We start from the raw sequence: 22,857 nt of genomic DNA, 5'->3' as shown, positions 1-22,857 counted from the left end.
CGCAGGCTCTAGGTGTGCGGACTTCAGTAGTTGTGGCTCACGGGCTTAGTTGTTCCGTGGCATGTGCGATCTTCCCGGACCAGGGCTCGAACCCATGTCCCCTGCATTGGCAGGCAGATTCTTAACCACTGCACCACCAGGGAAGTCCCACCGCCTGTTTTTGTGAATAAAGTTTTATTGAAACAGCCATGGTCATTTGTTTACATATTATCTATGTAATATGTAATATTACATTTTATTTATGTAATATGTAATATTACTTATCTGTCGTCTATGGCTGCTTTTTGTGCTACATGGGCAGAGATGAGTAGTTGCTACAGACACCTGCAAAGCCTAAAATGTTTACTAGCTGACCCCTTACAGGAAAAGTTTGCCAACCCCCATCTAGATGTAATTGTAATATAAATTCATAAGCCCATCAGACTTTTATTTTTGTCTGTTAGGCTTGATTCTACCTTGATTGAAAAGTAAACAACTCAGAAGACCGTTTCAGGCTGCCTCACAGAGCTTGATGCTTTGCGGTGATAATCAGAAACTCAAATGCAAACAAGTCCCAGAGAAGGCCTTATGGCCACAGGAGGGAGTCCTGTAGAGAGGGGTTAGGGCAGTGAGTGTAGGGTTGGACCAGATGGTTGTTTAAAGGATGGTTGTTTAAAGGCCCTCCTGTCCCTCAGAGTTGTAAGTTAAAATCATTTTATTCACTACAAATCTTGCAACAGTAAATTTATATTGATGATAGTAATTCAGATATCTGAAAGTCAATTACTTCATTTAAATGGTGCAGCCTCATGAAAAATTACATTCATTCAACAAACACGAAGTGTCTACTAGTGTACTAAGCATTGGGTAAGGCTACAAGGAAGAATAATGAAAGAGATATAATTCCAAGGTGAATTTTACAGTCCTTACATTATTAATTAGCTTTGACACGTGTGCTGTGCAGCTTTTCTGGTTGGTTGTCATGCTGGTTCACTTAATAACTGTGCTCCTTTTTTGTTCCCAGCTTTATCCTGCCAAGAAGTCACTGATGAAGAGGTCTTGGATGCAAGCTGCTTGTTGGACGTCTTAAGAATGTACAGATGGCAGATCTCTTCGTTTGAAGAGCAGGTGAACACAACATTCAAAGCAGGTTTCCTTGGAGAACGTTTCCCACTAATGAGGTGGGGCCTGAGCTCCAGAAACAGCTGCATTGCTGCAGGGGGAAAAATAAACGCCAGCATTGACCTTGCAGTTGTCTGACCTGCGTGGACATTTCTGTGACATTTTAGACAGCCTTAGTGTCCCGAGACCAGATTGTGAACTTGATTCCTGCTCTCGCAATCAGGGGAGAGGGAAGGTTCACAGGATAGGGCGTGAGCACACAGCTGCCAAAGAGGGCAAATCTTTTTAGTTCCTGAGTGACTTTGCATTTCAGTGGATGGTGGGGACATCTGGGGCCTATTAGAGAGAAGCAGGTGGCTTTACCTTAGAGGCTCAGAGGTTTGGGTGAGACCCTTTTTTAGACTATACCTTCATTAAAAAAAAAATCAGTCTTCGGAGGCTGGGTTAAAGTGGCCGCAAACCTTGAGCAGCTGTCATATGCAGTCCCAGGGCCTTCCTCCAGCCACTCCCGCCCCCCTTTTCCACGACTACAGCTTCCTTGTCTTCTTTGGTACTGGCCACCCTCCTCCTCTTCCCCAGAGGACGAGGCTGAGGCTGAGAGAGTGAAGCTCTAGGGACCAAAACTTTCGCTTCTGTTTGTGTACACTTCGGCGGTCCATCCCCACCGCCACATTTCCAGGCTGGCCCTGGCCAGCGTTGGGTTGGCTTCTTCTGCCTCCCCCAGGGAGCCCCTGGACCAGAGCCCCTGGGCTCCCAAAACTGTGGGGCTGAAGCAGGAGGCATGTAAAAACGGAGAAGTGAGGCGGGAAGGCTTCCTCTCTCCCCTCTTCTTTAGAGATGATCTCTGTTTCCACTTTCATCTGAAGCCATGTATGCGTTACTTCTTAAACACGACGTTGAGAGTATCCTATACTTTCTTAACAGTGCTTCTCGATTGATCCATTATATGTTGAAATATTTTTCCATTTAGAGAATACTTTTTAAATCCTCCTCTGGTAACTGGAATTATTTAGCTACATTTTACATTTCTCTAAACTGAGACAGTGACTGAGATTTAGTCCTTAACATCAGATACCTGTCGGCTGAAAAAAAAATGCACAACCTCAAAGTTGAGAATTAGGTTTTATTTGACAGACGTCCTGAGGACTTAAGCCCGGGAGGCAGCCTCTCAGATAGCTCTGAGGGACTGCTCCCAAGAGGTAAGGGAGGAGCAGGATATATCAAGTGTTTGCAAAATCAACAAAAACAAAAACAGATAGAGCATCAGAAGATTACTGTCAATTAAAGAAAAAACAGACATGTCAAGTTAATGAATTTAGCATTTTTCTGTGTAAGGGAAGATGCAAGTGTCTGAGTTCATTGAAATCATTCCTTGGAGATGCCCCTTAGCTGTCTAGGGCCGGTATCCTGCTTTTCTCCATCTTGAATCCTCTCAGAGGACACAGTAGGGGGCGGCTGCAAGAGCTGATGGCTTGGTGGCCAGCAACGTCCTTTGTTTACTGATATGACAGGTGACATTCTTTGCCCACATTCCTTTTCTAAGTCCTGCTCTTCTGTCAAGGACCCACTTAAGTCCCAGTTGCTCCTGGGGAGTATTTCCAGTGTCTGACACTGAGCCACAGAGTGCCGTAGTATGTGTGGGAAGGAGAAAGCATGTCTGTCTCTGGTTCTGTTCCTTTTTGAAGGTACCCAGAGCATCTAGCATGGGGCCTTGTCCACACCTTCACTGTTAATGATCTGGTCATCCAACCACTTTTCAGTGTCTAAAGCTAGAGCTGTGGGGTGCTTTGGGCCAGGTATGTGAATTATCTGATGGAATCCTCACCACAGCCCTGTAAGGAGTTACTGTTACTATCCCCATTTTGCAGATGAGAACACTGAGGTTCAGAGCAGTCAAGTGACTTGCCCAAAGTCACACAGCTATTTGAGTGACAGAGCCAGGATTCAAGCCAGTCTGGCGCTAAAGTGGCTGCTCTTCAGCTCTTCTGCGATACTGTTCCTTTTCTCAAGGCCAAGTAATCACATGGCTGATGGTGACAGAATAGGTTTTGGATCCGACTCCATCCTGTCTTGGGATTTTTCTCTGTGGTGAACCCTTGCTCATGCTTCATGGGCTGGCCCAGATGCCTGGTCTGTCAAGGCTCCCCGAGCCTTGCAGGAAGAGATGATCCTCCCTCAGCTCCATGTCCAGGGCTCACTGGTCATAACAGGGCCATAGCATTGCACTGCTAGATAGTAGCAAGGCTGCCATGTCTGCCCCTGGGTTGTGAGTCCCTGAGGGCAAGAGCCTTGCCTTACTTACCTTGGACTCTCCATCACTCTCTCGCCAACTGCTGGTCACAGCCTCAGAGGGGATTCATTTATATGTGCAACAAATGCTTATGGAATGCCGGCCTCGGGAAGGGCCTGCTGAGGGCGCTGGGTGGTAGTATCAGGCGTGACTTGCAGGGACCCTGTGCTCAAGGAGCTCGCGGTGTAGTGAGGGTGGGGCTGCAGACCGTCCACAGGTAACTTTAACATGTGCTAAGAAGGTGACGTGAGAAAGTGTGGGGAGGACGGGCGGTGAGAGGAAAGCGGCAGGGGGACTCCTTAGAGGGGGCGGCTTCTCTAGAGGCCTGAGGTTTCAGCTGAGACCTGGAGTCTAACGAGGAGCGAGGCCCGGGGTGCTGTGGGCGCAGCGTGCCAGCCGGAGGAGCAGAGCCGGGGCAAAAGCCTTGAGCAGCTGCAAGGACACAGAGTTGAGAAGGGCAGGAAGGGCAGGGCAAGCAGTGGAGGAAGGGGGCTGTGGGGACTGCAGGGCCTGGGAGGCCAAGGGCTGGAGCTGGGCTTCTGCTCTGCGTGCAGGGGCAGCCGCTCGGAGCTTTGGCAGGGGACCGCTTTGGCCCGACCTAACGTGAACAGGACCATGCCGGCCTCTGTGTACAGGAGGGGTGCAGGGGGGCAGGACGGGAGCAGAGAGGAAAGCTGGCGGTGTGCAGACACCCAGGCCGGGGAGGGTCCAGCTCAGGCCGGGGCTGAGGCAGGGCAGTGGAGAGACCTCAGAGATTCAGCGGGTGGTTTGGAGGGAGAGCCTGCGGGGCCGCTGCTGAATGGCCGGGGGTGAGGTTAGGTCAGGGAGGGCTGGTGACGGAGGGTTCCCTGAGGAGACCTGAAGGATGAGAGAGGCGGCCGCGTGAAGGCATGAAGACCCGGGCGCGGGAAAGACCCAGGCGCGTGAAAGACCCAGGTCTGAGGTGGGAGCCGGCTTGGCACATTCAGGGAGCAAGAGAAGGCCAGGGGCTGGGGCGCGGCGGGACAGGGAGAAGGTTCTAGGGCCGGGGCGTGTCAGGGCTGGCCAGCCAGCTAAGAAGGGAGCCGTTCACTGCAGCAGTGAGGCCATCGGGAGGTTGAAAGCAGAAGAGAAAAGTCATTTCCCTTTAGAAACAGATCGCTCTGGTGACTGTGGACGGAGCCAAGAGTGGCAGCCCAATGAGTATCAGCCGCATCAGAGTTCAGGGGGGACAGGCTGCCCATCCCAGGAGAGTCTGGGTGGCTTTGGCTTTTGGGGAGAGGGGCGTTTGAGTTGATCCTTAAAAAATAGTCCCCTGCCACATGAGGCAGCAATTCTGCTCTGAGTGTACGCCCGAAAGAGTTGAAAGCAGGGACTCATATTTTGTGTAGCCCGGTTCACAGCAGCATCATTCACGACAGCTGAAAGGCGGAAGCAGCTCACCTGCCCATCGATGGCTGATGGATAAACAAGATGTGATGGGTGTGCATAGTGGAGTATTACTCAGCCTTTAAAAGGAAGGAAATTCTGTGCCACGTCATAGATGAATCGGCATATTGTGCTAAGTGAAACAAGTCAGTCACAAAAGGACAGATACCGTATGATTCCACTTCTCTGAGGATAAGCGGAATTCATAGACAACAGAGGAGAACAGTGGGTGCCCAGGGGTGCGGGGGATTGGGGAGTTAGTGTTTAGTGGGCGTGGAGTTTCCATTTGGGAAGATGAAAAAAGTTCTGAAGATGGACGGGGGTGATGGTAGCACAACAGCGTGAATGTGCTTCCTGCCACTGAGCTGTACACTTAACAAGCTTAAACCGGATGAGCGTTTTACCACAAGGAAAACAAAACAGCAGTCAGGTAGCGCAGAGGTCAGAGCCGTCTCAGTAAAGCTAAACCAGGCTCAGAGATGGCTCAGATCAGCGAGAAGCCTGCCCACCCAGCATTCGTTCCTTCTCTCTCTCCTTGGGCCTCTCCCTTGAGGGCCTTTACTCGTGAAGATGTCTAGGATGTAACCATTTCCATGTAACGCACTGGGCCTTGAGAAGGTGGAAAGCAAATTCTGCCCACCTTAGCCATAGGGGGTCTCCCTGGTGGTCCACACAGGGGTGGTTCTGACGTTGCCGCGGCCTCTTCGGGCCACTCTGAAGAATGCTTTGCCCTTTGACAGGACGCTCATGAGTTATTCCATGTCATTACCTCGTCTTTGGAGGATGAGCGGGACCACCAGCCCCGGGTCACACATCTGTTTGACGTGCATTCCCTAGAGGTAAACCATTAACACTCTCGATACAATGAATGCGGTCTGTGCATATCGAACAGGTACAGGGAATACAAATGTAATTTTCGTGTAACTTTAAACTCAAAAGTACGATTCGATAAAAACCCAGTAGTGGGAGTGAGGCTGGGGGAGGGTCTTAAACGTCACGCTTGGCAGCGGGTGACTTTGGTTAGAGATGTCGAGCTCTTAAAAACGATTCCCTGCTTCAGTCTGTGTTGGGCTTGAGACGAAAGAATGTATTTCCCCCCCTATTTAATACAGGAGAACAAGGAGCCACAGGAATGCTAAATGAATCTTATTTCTCTGGCACATTATAAATGTTAGGGAGTCGATAAAAGTTAATTAGTAAAAGGGGGGGAGTATTCCGGAGAGGCAGTATGTTCAATTGCATTTGGTGAAGGAACAGGTACAGTAACCAACCAGAGAGCATAATTAAGGCCCCTTTTAGGAAGCTTGGTTTAAAGTTGACTTTGAGGGACTTCCCTGGTGGTCCAGTGGTTAAGCCTCCATGCTCCTAAGGCAGAGGGCTCGGGTTTGATCCCTGGTCGGGGAGCTAAGATCCCACGTGCCGAGCGGCATGGCCTAAAAGTAAAGAAATATATAAATAAATAAAGTTGATTTTGAACTGTGCAGTCAGCACAGAAACTTGTGAGATTTAGGTGTGGGGTGAGGGTGGGTGATCAGAGAGATTGCAGTAGGGTTTTCAGCCTCTCTCTTTTTCGTCCCCTACAGCAGCAGTCAGAAATGACTCCCAGACAGATCACCTGCCACACCAGAGGTAGTCATTTTCCATTGAACTGTAACACGTGAGATATGTACTTTTTAGAAATGACAATAATTTGCTTTATGTTTTCTAAAAATAATGTTTTTTCTGGTGACACCCATTCTGACTTGGAGTGTGTGTACTTGAAAGGAACCTGTGTTTTGGGAACAGTTATAAACTGTCCCCCGGTGAACATTTTGAATTGTTCCATCCCACCCGAGCCCTGCTCAGTTTCCTCTGAACGGACTTACTTCTCCCTCAGACTAGCGTTTTTCTTGACCTTCTTGAATTGGTCCTCTGGTGAACTTAATAAGCTGAAACCGCCGTGTCCTCAGCATCTACACTTTGGCCAACTATTCCTGCAAATGATCCCTTCCTCCTTGGAAGGAAATTATTGTTTTCTTAACACTTAAAAAAAATGACGTATCCATTCCTTTGCACACTGGTAGTAATGAGAACAATTCTCTTTTGGGTCCATACCGTGTGCCAGGCACCGTAATATCTCACTTAAGCCTCCCAACAGCTCTATGAAGTTGGTGGTATGGAGGATAGTGGGGTCATAATTATCCCCATTTCCGGCAAACTGAGGCTTACAGGGATGAAGTCTCTGGCTCTGGCCACGTGGCTAATAAGCAAAGCCAGGACCCAGCCCAGGCCGGCCTGACATGGCGCCCGTGGTTCCAACTAGCACACCACGCTGCTGTGTTTATTCCGTTAGCCCCCATCCTATCCCCCCCAAAGCTCGTGTTTTTCAGAACTTGCTTATTCTGATGATTTCAGAGGTTTATCTCACTTTATGGAATGTTCACCAGTGGTATCATTCTTGTGACATCTCAAACATTTGAAGCAAATGTTTGTAAAAAGACATTATCAAACACAAATTTCTTTTTTAAATGTGGCTGTGCCTATTATATAGAAACCACATTTAAGGACCTGTGTAAATTCTCCTGTGAAGGGAACTGGTTGTGTTTTTGATGGATTTCAATAAGGGAAGCTCTTTCAGTGTCCTTTTCAGGAACTTTTTTTTTTTTCTAAAGAAGGTGTGTCTACCACATACTAAGAAGGGGGGTGAATTTTGAGGTTGGTGCCAGAGGGCTAGAGGTGGCCTATCCAAAGGTGTTCTGTATTCCAGGGTCACCTCATCCCACATCCAGCCACTGGAAGTCCCAGCATCCTTTTCATGGAAGACTTACTAGTAACATGGTCTGCAAACACTGTGAGCACCAGGTAAATACTATACCAATACTTGATATTTTCTGGCAAGGTTTTATTTAAGTTAAGATTCATGGGGCTTCCCTGGTGGCGCAGTGGTTGAGAGTCCGCCTGCCGATGCAGGGGACACGGGTTCATGCCCCGGTCCGGGAAGATCCCACATGCTGTGGAGCGGCTGGGCCCATGAGCCATGGCCGCTGAGCCCGCGCGTCCGGAGCCTGTGCTCTGCAAGGGAGAGGCCACAACAGTGAGAGGCCCGCGTACCGCAAAAAAAAAAAAGATTCATGAAGGGTCCAGAGCATGAGGACTGACATTGGTGTCTGGCTTCTGTGATTTTTCTGGGGTCTGTAGGCTTGGTGGACCCACTGCCCCACCTTGGTCAGTGCTGACATATCAGTTGATTCTCAGATGGCATCTTCTGTACCAAGAGCAGCAGACCCATTGTGATTGGCAGCGTTTTGAGTCCTAAGGTTGGGTCTATACCCATGGTGAACACAACAGATTCTAGGGCTGTTTTTTGGGTGTGTGTGTGTGTGTGTGTGTGTTTTGCTTTTGAGATTTTAAATTTTTATTATGCAGAATTTTGAGCATGATGCAAAAATAGAGAATTGTACAACTGTCACCTCAGTCAGTTTTAGAATATTTTTCATCACCCACCCCTTGCTCCCGCACACACAAAAAAACCACCCCTGTACCCATTAGCAGTCATTTCTCATTTCTCCCCACACTCTGTCAGCCCTAGGAAACCGCTAATCTACTTTCTGTCTCTATATAGTTTGTCTATTCTGGACGTTTCATATAAATGGAATCATATGGTGCTTTGAGACTAGCTTCTTTCACTCAGCATAATGTTTTCAGGGTTCTTCCACATGTTGTATCATGTATCAGTACTTCATTCCTGTTTATTACCAAATAATATTCCATTGTATGGATAGATCACATTTTGTTTATCCATTCATCAGCGGATGGACATTGGGTTGTTTCCACTTTTGCCTTGTTTCAAATCTTAAGAAACAAATATTTGGTGTTTCGTAATTAAGTATGATGTTATCTTTGAGTTTTTGTATTCTCCTTTTATCACACTGAGAAAGTTCTTTTCTATTCCTAGTTTGCTGAGAGTTTTTATCATGACTAATAATTGGATTTTGTCTTGCTTTTTCTACATATATTGAGATGATCTTTTTTTTTTCTTTTATTCTGTTAATATGGTGAATTACAGTGATTGATTTTTCTAATGTTAAACTACCTTTGTGTTGCTGGGATAAATTTCATTTTATTGTGATGTCATTCTTTTTATATATTACTAGATTTGGTTTGCTAACATTTTCTGAAGGCTATTCGTGTTTTATGTTTATGATTTTCTTGTAATGTCTTTCTCGGGTTTTATTATAAGGGTTATGCTAGCCTCAGAAAATAAGCTGGGAAGTATTCCTGCCTCTATTTCCTCAAGGTCTTTGGGTAATATTGGTATTGCTTTTTCCTTAAGTGTTTGCTAGAATTTGTTTCTTTTTATTTCTTTAGTTCTATTTTTACTGAATTTCTTTTGAGACTTTGCTGTTAGGCACATACACATGAATTAATTATGATGAGTTGACTCTTACTGTCGTGATAAAATGTCCCTCCTTATCTCTAGTAAGACTCCTTGTCTGGAAGTCTATTTTGTCTGTTTAGTTTCCATCTAACTAGTGTTTCTATGGTATGTCTCTTTCTGTGCTCTTATTTTTGACCTATCTTTTGTCTTTGTATTTAAAGTGTGGCTTTTGTAGAGAGCATATAATCGGGTCTCGCCTTTTTATCCAGCTTCCTATCTGCCTTTTATTCGGTGTGTTTAGTCCATTTACATTTAACGTAGGTATTTATAGGGTGGATTTAGGTCTGCTGTTTCACCGTTGGTTTTCTACTTGTCTCATATAGTTTTTGTTTCTCTGTTCCTCCATTCCTCCCTTCTTTTGGGTTAATTGAATACTTTTTAGTATTCCATTGTAATTCCTCTGTTAGCTTTTTAGCTACATTTTTTTTACATTTGTGTGTGTGTGATTACATCCTGCAGTGTTAACTTATCACAGTTTATTTAGCGTTAATATCATATTCCTTTGTGTAAAATGTAGGAACATTATGAAAGTATGGTTCTGTTACCCCATCTTTTGTGCTTTGTCGTGTATATTATTTACATGTACATACATTATAAACCCCACAACACTGTCATAAAAATTTTTACTCTAAACAGTTATATGTGTTTAAAAGAAATTAAAAGAAAAAAATTTCACGTTTACCATTTGCAGTATTCCTCAGTGCCTTCTGTAGATCCAGGTCCATTTGATGTTTTTTTCCCTTCAGTCTAAAAATATTCCTTTAACATTTCTTGCAGGTCTGTTGACAAATTCACGTAGATTTCATTTATATAAAAATGGTTTTGTTTTGCCCTTCTTCTCTTGGAAGACTGGTTCGGCTGTGTATAGAATTTTGGGTTGACAGTGTTGCTGTTGTTTTGGTTTGGTTACATTTATGTACACTATTTTCACCAACTTTGAACATTTTTTTGGCCACTGTTTTTTTCAAAAAAATCTATGCCCCACTCTCGACTTGTTAGTCCATTTCATATTGTCCCACAGGTCACTGAGGCCTGGCTGGTTCTTTTTTCTTCAGTCTTTCTCCTCCGTGTCCTTCAATTTAGATAATTTCTATTGACCTATCTTCAAATTTCCTGACTGTCTTTCCCATCTTCAATCTCTGTTTGCTTGCCCAGTGAATTTTTCATTTTAGTTATTGTTCCTTTTAATTATCTATCTCTTTCGGTTCTCTATAATTTCCATTTCTCTGCTGAGATCCTCTCTTTGTCCTCCGCTAGATCTGAATAACTCTCTCTTGCTATATGTCCTTGGGCATATTTATAATATACTCCTTTAGGGTCCTTGTGCCAATTGCACCATCCAGGTCCTCACCTCCTCTTCCCTACACACCACGGGTCACACTTTCTTCTTTCTTTGTACTGTATGTCTAGTACTTTTTTAATATTGACACTGTAGTAGAGACTCCGGATTCTGGTATGTCTCTCTGAGAAATAATGAACTCTGTCCTAGCAGGCAGTTGCCTTGGCTGAGCTTAAACTCCAACCCCCCTCTCCAACACTGGGCGGCAGACTCTCCGCTCAGTTTTCTCAGCCTCCAGCCGCAGCTTCTTGCTGAGTCCCTGGAGTCTCTTCCGTGTCTGTGCGCTTTAGGGATCCGCCATGGAATCAGGCAGGGCTTATACACAGATTGTAGGGCCTATCCTCTCCTGGCTCCTCTCTTTCTGGGATTTCCTCCAGCCTCTGTACCAGCCCTGAACTCTGTCTCCTGATACCTTAATTCTGTAAGACTGCTGCTTTTCCCCACCCAACACTGAACTGCATGGATTAGGGGGGACCCTCAGGCAAAGAAGCCACACATAGCAAATCTCACCCACCGAGGTCCCGTTTCTCCACGAATTGACTTCTCCATTTCCGCCTGCTTTTGGTAGCCCTCCAGTTGTTCAATTTGTTTTGTTTTGGTCCAGATTTTACAATTGTTATGTCAAGGAGAGTTAGTCTAGCCAAACTACTGTGCCATAATTGAAAGCAGGAACTCTTTTTTTTTAAAATAAATTTATTTATTTATGTATTTATTTTTGGCTGTGTTGGGTCTTCGTTGCTGCGCGTGGGCTTCCTCTAGTTGTGGTGAGCGGGGGCTACTCTTCGTTGCGGTGCGCGCGCTTCTCATTGCGGTGGCTTCTCTTGTTGTGGAGCACGGGCTGTAGAGCGCAGGCTTAGTAGATGTGGCACATGGGCTTAGTTACTCCACGGCCTGTGTGATCTTCCCGGACCAGGGCTCAAACCTGTGTCCCCTGCATTGGCAGGCAGATTCTTAACCACTGCACCACCTGGGAAGTCCGAAAGCAGGACCTCTTAACCCTGTTTTATCATTTGTTGTTTTGGGGCTTTTTTTGCAGTTAATAATATAACATGCACATCTTTCCATATAATCATGTGTAGTTCTACTACACTATTTTTTTTTTTTTTTTTTTTGCGGTACACGTGCCTCTCACTGCTGTGGCCTCTCCCGTTGCAGAGCACAGGCTCCGGACGCGCAGGCTCAGCGGCCATGGCTCACGGGCCCAGCCGCTCCGCGGCATGTGGGATCCTCCCGGACCGGGGCATGAACCCGTGTCCCCTGCATCGGCAGGTGGACTCTCAACCACTGCGCCCCCGGGAAGCCCCTCTAATGCACTATTTTTAATATAGTATTCCATTCTATAATATATGGATATGATATAATTTATTTAATCACCCCCTGGAATTTTCACCCATTCACATTTTGCCGTCATAAATGATGCTGTGATAACCACATCCTTGTAGTTATATTATCCATGGTTATTTCCTTAGGATAAAAATCCCAAAATTGCTGGGACAGGTATGCTATCGTATAGTTTTTCCAAGATATCCTTTAGTATTATTGTAGTTCTTATGTTTACAAGGTTGTTCTTAATAGAATTTGCTTCTAGGTAAGTACATTATGTTTGACTGTGTTACTGTTGGGCATGTAAATATTAAACTGTTTTATAGGCATATATCTTCCCATCTATAAAGCTTTGAATTGAACCTAAGTCCTTTCTGGTTTTTGCTGCAATATGTGTTTCAGAGTCCCGTTCGATTTGATACCTTCGATAGCCTTTCACTAAGTATTCCAGCTGCCACATGGGTATGTACTGATCTGTGGTTTACTTGGGGTCTGTTTTGGAGACATTTGAATCTGAAAGGGCTTTGAGACATTTCGTGTAGCTCAGCTACTACACATGACTCAGACACATGGTTGGTTGAACCCATCTTAGTTTTAATCTGTGGTACCATGGCCTGTCTTGGGGGGAGAAGGTGGGCATTTTCTCTCTTGCTGCAGAAATTTTGGCTTTTTTGAACACACACACACACACACACACACACACACACACACACATTAACCTCAATTTCAAAGCTATCTACAAGAACATGGAAGCCCATAATTTTCTGCAGTGTTATGTCCTCATACCCTTGAATCCATCCATAAGAGCAAATCCAAGATGCTCTGGGCTCCCCATCTGTTCAGGAAACACCCAGTTGTGTCTGTGAAGCCTCACTGCCTGCCTAAGCAGAATAAAGCTCTGGGCTTCACACTGTTAACAGTTTCAGTCTAGCTCTCCTTGAATTGTAATCATGAATGTCCTTCTTGTGCTGTAGGGTCATCCACTGACCCTGGACCACTGCCTTCACCACTTCATCTCATCGGAATCCGTGCGGGATGTCGTATGTGACAACTGTACGAAGGTATGGCTTTAACCCCAAGTGCCATTTCCTGAGCCGGCCCACGTGTCCTGATACAGCGCTTCCCACACCGTCGGCCCTGAGCTCTGCCGACTACCCCCAGAGGCTCTCTGCAGCCACAGCCACGTCCATCTAAGTTGCTGAGGAAATTGGCAGCCCACGGACCAAATCTTTTTCCCAGATGAGTTTGGTTTCATCCACAAAATGTTTAAAGAAAAAAATTTGAATGCCATGCTTTGAGGTGGGACAGGCCCGCTCCAATTCACTGCAGTTCCCTCCGCACCCACCTGTTTCACATCTGCCTCAGCTGAGCGACCTGCCCGACTCCCCCGAGCAATTAAACATCACCCTCTGAATTAAGAGGAACTGTGGGGGCCAGAAATTTTGAAGACACAGAACAAAACAGATGACATGCTAGTGTCAGTTTCAGTGCGGCCTCTTTACTTCTTTTGCCTCCACGGTCACCATTAGTTAATGACTAAAAGAGTGAAGACAACGCACAGATAACTGGGCAGCTGAGTTCCTTCAGCAGGTGGACGTCAAGTGCCCAGTGAATGCACTTGTAACGCCAGCCTGACCCGCAGCTCTCCCTAGGGGTCCTGTTTCAAGAATTTCTGCAGGGGGACTTCCCTAGCGGTCCAGTGGTTAGGACTCCGTGCTTTCATTGCCGAGGGCGTGGGTTCGATCCCTGGTCGGGGAACTAAGATCCTGCAAGCTGCGCAACGCTGCCAAAAAAAAAAAAAAAAAAAAGAATTGCTGCAGAGAGATGTTTCCTTTATTTCAGATTGAAGCGAAAGGGACGCTGAATGGGGAGAAGGTGGAACACCAGAGGACCACGTTTGTCAAACAGTTAAAACTAGGGAAGGTGAGCCCATGCCACATGCTTGGCCGGCTCTGCTCCCGAGGGCCCCCCGGGTCCCGCTCCCGACCCGCAGCTCTTTCCGTCTCTCCCACCCGCAGCTCCCCCAGTGTCTGTGCATCCACCTCCAGCGGCTGAGCTGGTCCAGCCACGGCACACCCCTGAAGCGGCACGAGCACGTGCAGTTCAACGAGTTCCTGATGATGGACATCTACAAGTATCACCTCCTCGGACACAAACCCGTTCACCGCAGCCCCGAGCTGCATGAGAAGGCAGGACCTGCACTGGAGCTGCAGGACGGGCCGGCAGCCCCCAAGCCAGGTGCCTGCCCGAGGGGCCAACGCAGCTGGAATTGGCGGGTTCCTTGTGCCACAAGGGCCAGGCTCACCCGACGGCTGCTTAAATTCTTGAGAACAGCAGGATTGGGGGTGGGAGAGGAAAGGTTTTGTAAAAGAGGTTTAACTGGCACAGTCACGAGATGTCTAGTTTTTAAAAACTCTCTGACAAATGAAAAACTGTAGGCAGGAAAGCAAAATGTTGCTTTCTGGTCTTCTGACTAAACAATAATTGGCTCAACTCATTCCAGTGAATTTCTTCTCTTTTCTTCTCCCCAGTACAGTCACCTCGTTTAGACAGGAACTGTGGGGAGGAATGTCCTGGCTGAAGATCCCTGAACATCTTATTTGGGTTGATACTTCTTTGCTGAATTGCTTTTTGTCTGATCCCATTACCATCCTCCCTTGAAGCTAATTATTGATCGGGTCCCAGTGAAGCCAGGTAGCTATTATCACTCTGTCTCACTGAAGAGAAAACCGAGGCTCCCAGAGGCTGATTGGTCCAGGGGCAAACAGCAGATGGGGGATCTGGTACTGGAATGAAGTGTCGGGACAGTTTTTTTTGTTTTTTTTTTTAATTTATTTGTTTTTGGCTGTGTTGGGTCTTCATTTCTGTGCGAGGGCTTTCTCTAGTTGTGGCGAGCGGGGGCCACTCTTCATTGCGGTGCGCGGGCCTCTCACTGTTGCGGCCTCTGTTGTTGTGGAGCACAGGCTCCAGACGCGCAGGCTCGGTAGTTGTGGCTCATGGGCCTAGTTGCTCTGCGGCATGTGGGATCTTCCCAGACCAGGGCTCGAACCCGTGTCCGCTGCATTGGCAGGCAGATTCTTAACCACTGCGCCGCCAGGGAAGCCCCGTTGGGACAGTTTTGTAAAGCTGTTGTATGTAATTTGTTCAGTTCTTTGTAAATGAGGAAAACTCACCGACTTTCAAGGCTCCAAGCCTGAACTCGCCACCCGTGTGCCAGGACTGTCTTCCCTGCACCCCAGACTTTCCCCACCTAACACCCCTTACTACCATTATTCTTTCCTACATCCATTTGTGTGGCCTGACAGGACATCATTCACAGGGAGACCGAGCTTTGTCCTTTCTCAGAAGGTCAATAGTTTAACATTGGGAGCAGCTGGGGTGGGAAGAGGGCCCAGTTTTAAATCCAGGACCTCCTTGCCCTGGCTTCCTCTTCTCCCTGGCAGGGGTGCAGGTCTTTAGCAAACAGGGCTGGGAATCTCAAAGACTCACAGAGTTGTCAAAGTGAGCAGGAGGCTAGGAGCTGGGTACATTTTTCCTATTTGGGGATTAAAACAGGCAGAGACAAAAAGGAAGTTTTATGAATCAGCATAGGACAAAATCACGTATCTGTTTTTCCTCTGTAGCCTTACTGGGGAGTTAAATTTCAAGCTAATCCAAACCATGTCTTGTTTACCCAAAGCTGCTGCTCACTTTCATTGCCTTCGGCCTTTTTCTCTTGCAGTTCGGAGTCACCCGGGGGGCCCCAAAACACAGATTTTCATGAACGGCGCCTGCTCCCCATCTTTCTTGCCCACGCTGCCAACCCCGATGCCCTTCCCCCTCCCAGCTGTTCCTGACTACAGGTGAGCCACTTTTTAGACGCATATGCCTCATTCACTGATGGCTTTAAAAATAAGAATTATAAAGTCCATAAAATGTAAATGTTATGTGTATGTGTGTATACATGTACATATGTATGAAAGTATGTACATAGAATATAAAGAAAGAAATTTAAAAAATTTTGGGGACACCACCTAAAGATAGATCACCAATTAAATCTTTGTCTTCCACTCTGTAAAACTGTGTGTGTGTGTGTGTGTGTGTGTGTGTGCATGCATATACTACACAACATACATACACTCACAGAATGGACAGTTTACCAGGCCAGTAAATACAGGTCTCTATTTCAGTGCTTGCATAGTATTCAGTTGTATAGCTGTACCATTGTGTCAGTCCCCTATTGTTGAACATCTAGTATTTTTTACTCTTTGCTTTTTTTTTTTTTTTGCGGTACGCGGGCCTCTCACTGTTGTGGCCTCTCCCGTTGCGGAGCACAGGCTCAGCCCCCATGGCTCACGGGCCCAGCCGCTCCACAGCATGTGGGATCTTCCCGGACCGGGGCACGAACCCGTGTCCCCTGCATTGGCAGGCGGACGCTCATCCACTGCGCCACCAGGGAAGCCCTCCTCTTTGCTTTGCCTCTAAACCTTCCTTGTTGTATTTGTAAACCACTGGCATTTGTTCCTACCGTTCAGCTCCTCCACGTACCTCTTCCAGCTGGTGGCAGTTGTTGTCCACCACGGAGACATGCACTCGGGACACTTCGTGACCTACCGACGGTCCCCGCCTTCGGCCAAGAACCCTCTCTCCACCAGCAACCAGTGGCTGTGGATTTCTGACGACACCGTCCGCAAGGCCAGCCTGCAGGAGGTGCTGTCCTCCAGCGCCTACCTGCTGTTTTACGAGCGTGTTCTTTCCAAGATGCAGCACCAGAGTCAGGAGTGCAAGTCTGAAGAATGACTCTGCCCTGGCCCCAAAGCTAGAGCTGATGGCTCCGTCCAAGCTGTGTGCGTGTGCGTGTGCGTGTGTGCTGTGGTGTGTACGTGCAAGCAGCCCCACTAGAGTCCTGCAGCCTTCTGGTGTGTTCTAGGAGCAGGCTCCACACAGGAGCTGGTGGCCCCGATTCAAACGAGGTCAGGCTCCCCGCACAGCTCTGCCCGTGCGTACCAGGGCAGCGGTGCCGGGCTAGGATAACAGTCATTGCGTCTAGAGCGTGTCTTGTCACTCACCTGATCCAGGTAATGAAAAGAAACCAGACTCCAGAAGCCACCTTTTTTAGATTGATACATTAGGTGTTCTCAGACGGGAGTTAACTTTGTCTGATCCTCCAGCGTTTCAGCATAGATCTTTTATTTTTAATAAGCAGTCCCATAAAAATGGTTGAATTAGTGAAGTTACTAAAGGCAACAACTTCGAAGAAAAAGTGCCTTTCACTCTCAATTGCTTTCGTAGCGCGTCCCTTCTGGAAAACACACCTCATCTGGGAATCATATCAACAATTTTTGAAAAGCTCCGTACCTTCCAAAGTTACCGAATAGAGAGCAACAGAACAGTTAAAAGACGCCTGATGCGCACCCGCCTTCCCTTTTTATGTCTTTTTCTAACCTTTCGATTCTTTATATGTAGTAAAAGCTCATGTGCCAAATCCGCCCCTCGGGGAAATTCTTTCTCTACTTTGTCAGTTACCAGTGACCAGCTTTCTCTTTGCTGTTATCTTTTGTATCCTGGACTCCCAAGTGTGATTATCGCATATTATATAACTGTGTGAACAGCCAGAACTCGGTGGCCTGTGTGCCACACCTAGGACTCCTCCGCTCTGTAGAAAACCCTTTCTCACACGAGGACCCCACGGTGGACAGCTATTCTCATCTATTTATTTATTGCCCATGAAGAGCTCCTGAGGTTTACAGGTGGAGCCGGGGGCTGTGTCAGAAAGACAATCCTGGCCTCCATTTGAGAGCTGGATTCTGAAAGAAGGGCACTGACCTTGGGGCTGCTGCCTCTCTGGACCTCAGTTTCCTCATCTGTAAAGTGATGAGTTAGAATCCATGACCATCCAAGTCCAGCCCTTCCCACAAAAAAGAAGTTTAAAAAAACTTTTTGAACATAAAATTATGGCTGATATCTAGTACTGTCATTCTGTTCTAGGTCCATATTCTAAATGTATTCGTTTCCAGTAGCCTCATACAAAAGGCCTCTCTTGGGCATCCTCCCCTCTCTTCAGGTAAGTCTAATGAAGGCAGCCCAGGGCCGAAGGAATTTTGATGACACAGGGGTATCTATGTTTTAGCTAGGCTCTTTTATTTAAAACAAAAAACAAATGCAGACTGACTCTTCAGAGGTAAGATTTGGAATCAGACGTGTCCAAAAGGTCACCTGAGGTCAGGCTGAGGACTGTGCTTGCCCTGGTGGGGACCAGCTGGCAGACACTTCCAGACAAGGCCTTGGTGTCAGCTGAAAGCGCTAGAGGCCCAGGTGATCCCCATTCCCCCAGGCCCAGCGTGCATCCTGAGGACTCGGAACTCTCGCTATTGACAGAACGGACTGTGAAGTTCTCCAGGCCACACACCTCAGGGAGAAAGGAGCCGCACAAAGCTTCTGGTCTGTTCACGGCAGACGTCCCTTCCCGACTTCTTACAGACCCCGGCTTTGACGGTGAAAGGCACGTCCCCGTGGTACCCGCGGTCTGGGGGAAACAAATGCTCAATCACGTGACCTTAACCTGCCTGGCAAAGTTGTAGCTTGGAGCAACTGCTGCTCTGCCGCTGCTTACGCTTTGCAATCTGCCATTAAAGAGAGATGAACGGGGCTCATCCTTTTAGCGTTCAGTTGTAAGCAGATCTTTGGTCGGAGGGACTGAGCCACAGCTGTAAATGTGAATGATCTCCGTGCAAAGTCTCTTCCCCTGACTTAAAGGTGACTTTCTCATTTTTTGTAAATCATTAGGCGTTAAGTAGCAGCCAAACAAACACTCTTACTTCTAGCTTTAAGTTATTTACAAAGTCGCTTCTTTTTGCAAAAACTGAAGTTAAACTCGTAGTTTATGCCATAATAACTGCTGATTTATGTTTTTGCTAAAGGTACCTTTTGTATCTGCTGTGTATTATAGCAATAAAAGAATCATTTTGTTAGGAAAAAAATCAACTGGTCTTCTTTCATAATTCACCGACTCGATACAAACATCCTCTGAGTTCAGCATTGTATGTGAGAAGCCCTGCGCTTGGGTTCAACCTTTTCCATGTTCCCTGTTGGTAAAGGAAATGCCAGCTCCCTCTTGGAGTAGAGAAGGAAGGAACTAACAGAAGTACTAGCTGTTGAAAACGTTTTTACTTTGTAATAGGCAGGATTTTCCGAAATGTCAGGTTGACCCGGGGAGCCAGAACATTCTTTCGGACGGGGAGACTGTGGTACCAGTGAGTGTTGGTTGGGTGGTTCATCATAAGTAAGCTTCCGTGGGCCAGCTGGAGCCTGACCACCCCCAGCCTCCGGGAGGGGTGCTTCCCCCGGGAATCCTTATGCCGGAAGAAGAAGTCTCTGCAAGCCCCAAAGGAGACAGAGGCGATGGGGCTCCCGGGAGCCAGCTCTCTCTCATCATCTCTGTGCTCACCAATGTGGTCACGGCCGTCTTTGTACCTGCGGTGAGAAAACAAGCAGAGTTCACAGAACAGCCCTCTGTGGAAACACGCCCACACCTCGTTTGCCTGCAGGGAAACAGTGCCACGAGCACAGGTTTCTGCAGGGGCTGGAGGGCTGCATCTGGTCCACAGATGAGGCAAGCCTTTCACTTTGTTATCAGCCCTCTTTGATCACACGCTTTAAAACCAGTAAGGAATTCCCTGGCGGTCCAATGGTTAGGACTCTGCGCTTCCACTGCAGGGGGCCCAGGTTTGATCCCTGGTCAGGAAACTAAGATCCCACAAGCCATCAAACAAACAAAGCACACCAACAGAGGCCAAACACGAGTCTTAGAGTTCTCCTGCAGGGTTCGTATGTGTAAACCTTCATCGCGTAAGACGGTTTCTCCCTACACTTAAAACCCGTATTCCTCGCAAAGTCTGGCCCCCGCCGGCCTCTGAGCTCATCACTGCTTTCCAGCACCACCAGCGGGATTTCCACTCGAGACACTCCAAGCTCCCTCTGCTCTCCCTCCAGCTGCCTGTGTGGCTCCCACTCTCTCTTGGTTTAGCTATCAGCTCGGACGTCACCCCTCCGTGAACCCTCCTCTAACCATCTTCCCTTAAGCCCAGAGTTCTCAACCAGGGTGACTCTGCCCCCCCAGGGGGCACTAGGCGATGTCTGGAGACATTCTGGTTGCTCTGACCAAAGGGGCCCCCGAAAAAGATGCACAGTCTAAAAGGAGGCAGCCTGTCAGCCAGCTCTGGGGGACTGCTCCGAAGAGGTAAGGGGGGAGCCGACAAAACACGGTCGTTAGAACATCAAAAGGTTACTGATCATTAAAAGAAAACCAGACATCTCGAGCTAATGAGTTTAGCGCCTTTCTGTGTAGGGGACAGTCTGGGCTCACTGAAGTCATTCCTTTGAGATGCACCTCAGCTCTCTGGGGCCAGTATCCTGTCCTCTCCCATCCTGAGTCCCCTCGGGGCACCCTGGCGGTGGCTGCGGGGCTGAGGGCTTGGCAAGGGTATGTCTCCATCCTGAGTTCCCTCAGGGCTACAGTGGCTTGATGGCCCCGCATCCTCTGTTGGACGATATGGCAGGCAACGTTCTTCATTCACAGGGTGGTCCTGGCATCTGGTGGGTGGAGGCTAGGGATGCTGCCCAACATCCTGCAGTGCACAGGTCAGCCCCTGAAAGAGGATTATCTGGCCCAAAGCATCAGGAGTTGCTGTTGAGAAACCCAGACTCCTTCCTCCCAGCAGTTCTTAGATCAGCCTGTTCAATTTTCTACGAGACACTTATCAACGTCTGAAGTTATCTTGTTCGCCTGTTCATCAGTTTGCGGCCTCTCACTCCCGCCATGGTGACAGCTCCATGAAGACTAATTGCTTATGTTCCACTACTACTCCCCTAACTACACGGAAGGGTTATTTGTTGTACAAATGAGTAAAGTACGGTGGAATCCTAAACTCTTCTTTTTGGAAGAGACAGGTTTATAAAATTCAGTCCACTGTCCTAAAAAGTAAAAGGTACAAACAGTTAGGGGGTCACCTGTTGACAAGCACGAAGTTGAAGTTCTGTCCAGTCACTACAGAAACGCGATCCCGGATGCGCTCTAGGACAGGGAGCCAGGGCTTTGGAGACAGAGTAAGGCCCGAAAAGGTGTAGGTCAGCCCAGTGTCACCGTATGTCGCCTGCTTCCTTGGGACATTGTGCCACTTCCCAAACACCTGGATCCTGGCCAGCGCACCTGTGCAGGGGGAACATGGCAGCGCCTCAGACAATCCACTCACTCCCTGAGTATTCAGAAAAGGAAGTAAAACAGGAATAACATCTAATACCCCGACCAGGGACCCCCTCCTCAAAAATCATTGTGGCTCGTCCAAAACGTTCATGTAAGGACAGTGATTCTTGTCCGACACTTGGAGATACACAGCCCTAGTCCAAGTTTTTTATAAAAACACCCTAACTTAATTGCTCACTAGAACCGTAATACAGAGGCTGAAATTGGAGCAAAATGAAGTCAGGTTACACGCTAGCACGGTGATTTTGCCAACTGTGGGGACAAAGGGCATCGATGGAAGATGGTGCTAATTCAGCTCAGGATGGAGGCTGGGTCTCCCGTGGGCATTTCTACGTCTCCCCGTCCCTGTGCTCCGCCACATTGCAGCGGTTTTCAGTGTGTGGTCCCCGGATCAGTAGCACCCGGAAACTCCGGACACTAGACTGCAGGGGCAGGGCAAGCCATGGTGTTCTCACAAGCAACAAAGTCCTCCAGGTGATGCTGAGAACCTCGTGCATAGGAATTACCTGGTAATTTACCATCTCTCCGCTCTCAGCGGACAGGAGATCCCTGTTATTAAGTCTGTATCCCAAGCACCCAGCAAGTTGCTTGGCCCAGAGGTGCCCGGAATATGTGTTCAGTCAATTAACAAACTCATCTGTAATTAATGGCTCCTGGGTTCAGATTTCCCTAAACACGGACCACTAGTTTTATCCAACAAGCCTTCCACACACACCCCACCGTCCCCTGCTTACCTGTAAAATATTCCACTTCTTTCTCTAACTCTTGGAAAATCTCATCTGCTTCGGCTTTGCCAAACAGGACTGTGTAATCGCAGTTCAGGCCCTCGGCTGCAATGTGCCTCCAGCTGAGGCCTGCCGAGTGGACTCCATTCCCCGGGGCTGCTCTCCTGGGCTTTTTCCTGCTGGTCCCCTCCTCTTCTGCCAACCCTGCTGGGCCTCCTCCGGTCTGCTCTTGCCCCCTCTTTCCCATAAGGCCCCTGACAGCCCCCTTCACCAGGAATCTGTCCATCTAGTCTCCACAAAGCAAACACCTGGTAGCCAGTGGCCAGGCCAAGAGAGAGAGAGAGATTGCCCAGGCTCTGTCCCAAATGCCAAAATCCACTCTGCAAAGTGGTCTCACAGTGGCATTCCTCCAGTTTTTAAGTTTCCATTTTAAAGTTTAACACCATGTCCTATAAAGGAAGTAAGAGGAGGTTAAAGCTGGAAGGATCCCTCCCACACCTGGGTAGGTACTAGAATCAGCCGCCTAGCTTGCAACACCCACGTGTGCCTGCCCTCCACCCGCAAATATCCGAATTTTTAAAGAAACACCCACCCCCCGGAATTCGCACGCCAATGGCAAACTTGGAAACTGCAACCCAAACCCTCACTTTACATATGGGGAAACTGACACACTGAGAGGGGGAGAGGTTTGCTCAAAGTCACCCAGAAAAGCATGTCTCTCTCTCCCTTCCACCCTGCAAAGGACAGGCTGGGGGGTGGGGGGTAGATAACTGGCCGGCCTCCCACGCAAGTATTAAAACAGGTAAGTATTGCGATCCTTACACGGACAAGATTCTGAATCTAAATGTAACAACGGTTAAACGTGGTCATACACCAGGCACGCCGAATTCTGATAGAAAATAAGAATTGTAACACGTGCGGGGGGTGGGTGGTGCCTAGGGGGTCTCTTTAAAATCTCAGCTCCCGCGAGCTCCGCTTCTCCCAGACACTGTAGAAAGGTCCTGCGGGAAAGAG

At 47.8% G+C, this 22,857-nt stretch overlaps 2 protein-coding genes across 6 annotated transcripts in view; one reads left to right on the top strand and one right to left on the bottom strand.

Moving 5' to 3' along the window:
* The window catches only part of USP30 (ubiquitin specific peptidase 30), a 27,371-nt gene extending 9,318 nt beyond the window's left edge, over positions 1–18,053 (top strand). For 3 of the 4 annotated variants that reach the window (XM_019950462.3, XM_019950466.3, XM_019950463.3), the window contains 10 exons: positions 1,004–1,107; positions 5,539–5,637; positions 6,382–6,427; positions 7,545–7,639; positions 12,280–12,339; positions 12,852–12,938; positions 13,720–13,800; positions 13,896–14,115; positions 15,599–15,719; positions 16,392–18,053. In XM_019950462.3, the coding sequence (XP_019806021.2) occupies positions 1,004–1,107; positions 5,539–5,637; positions 6,382–6,427; positions 7,545–7,639; positions 12,280–12,339; positions 12,852–12,938; positions 13,720–13,800; positions 13,896–14,115; positions 15,599–15,719; positions 16,392–16,656 (1,178 nt within the window). In that variant the 3' untranslated portion in view covers positions 16,657–18,053. The remainder of the gene's footprint in view (positions 1–1,003; positions 1,108–5,538; positions 5,638–6,381; positions 6,428–7,544; positions 7,640–12,279; positions 12,340–12,851; positions 12,939–13,719; positions 13,801–13,895; positions 14,116–15,598; positions 15,720–16,391) is intronic. The other variant, XM_019950461.3, reaches the window with a different exon arrangement.
* On the bottom strand, positions 17,975–22,857 carry ALKBH2 (alkB homolog 2, alpha-ketoglutarate dependent dioxygenase). Of its 2 annotated transcripts, XM_019950467.3 has the most exons (4): positions 22,666–22,853; positions 21,853–22,292; positions 20,866–21,064; positions 17,975–19,329 (listed from the first exon to the last, which is right to left on the bottom strand). In XM_019950467.3, the coding sequence occupies exons 2-4, from the start codon at positions 22,127–22,129 to the stop codon at positions 19,023–19,025; spliced, it is 783 nt and encodes a 260-aa protein (XP_019806026.1). In that variant the 5' UTR covers positions 22,130–22,292; positions 22,666–22,853; the 3' UTR covers positions 17,975–19,022. The 2 variants fall into 2 exon arrangements, with proteins under 2 accessions (XP_019806026.1, XP_019806029.1); XM_019950470.3 differs by lacking the exon at positions 20,866–21,064 and having other exon boundaries at positions 21,853–22,857.

Source organism: Tursiops truncatus, chromosome 13 (genome assembly GCF_011762595.2).
Source record: "Tursiops truncatus isolate mTurTru1 chromosome 13, mTurTru1.mat.Y, whole genome shotgun sequence".
In the NCBI taxonomy this organism is placed as follows: Eukaryota; Metazoa; Chordata; class Mammalia; order Artiodactyla; family Delphinidae; genus Tursiops; species Tursiops truncatus.
This window is presented reverse-complemented; position numbering and strand designations above follow the sequence as displayed.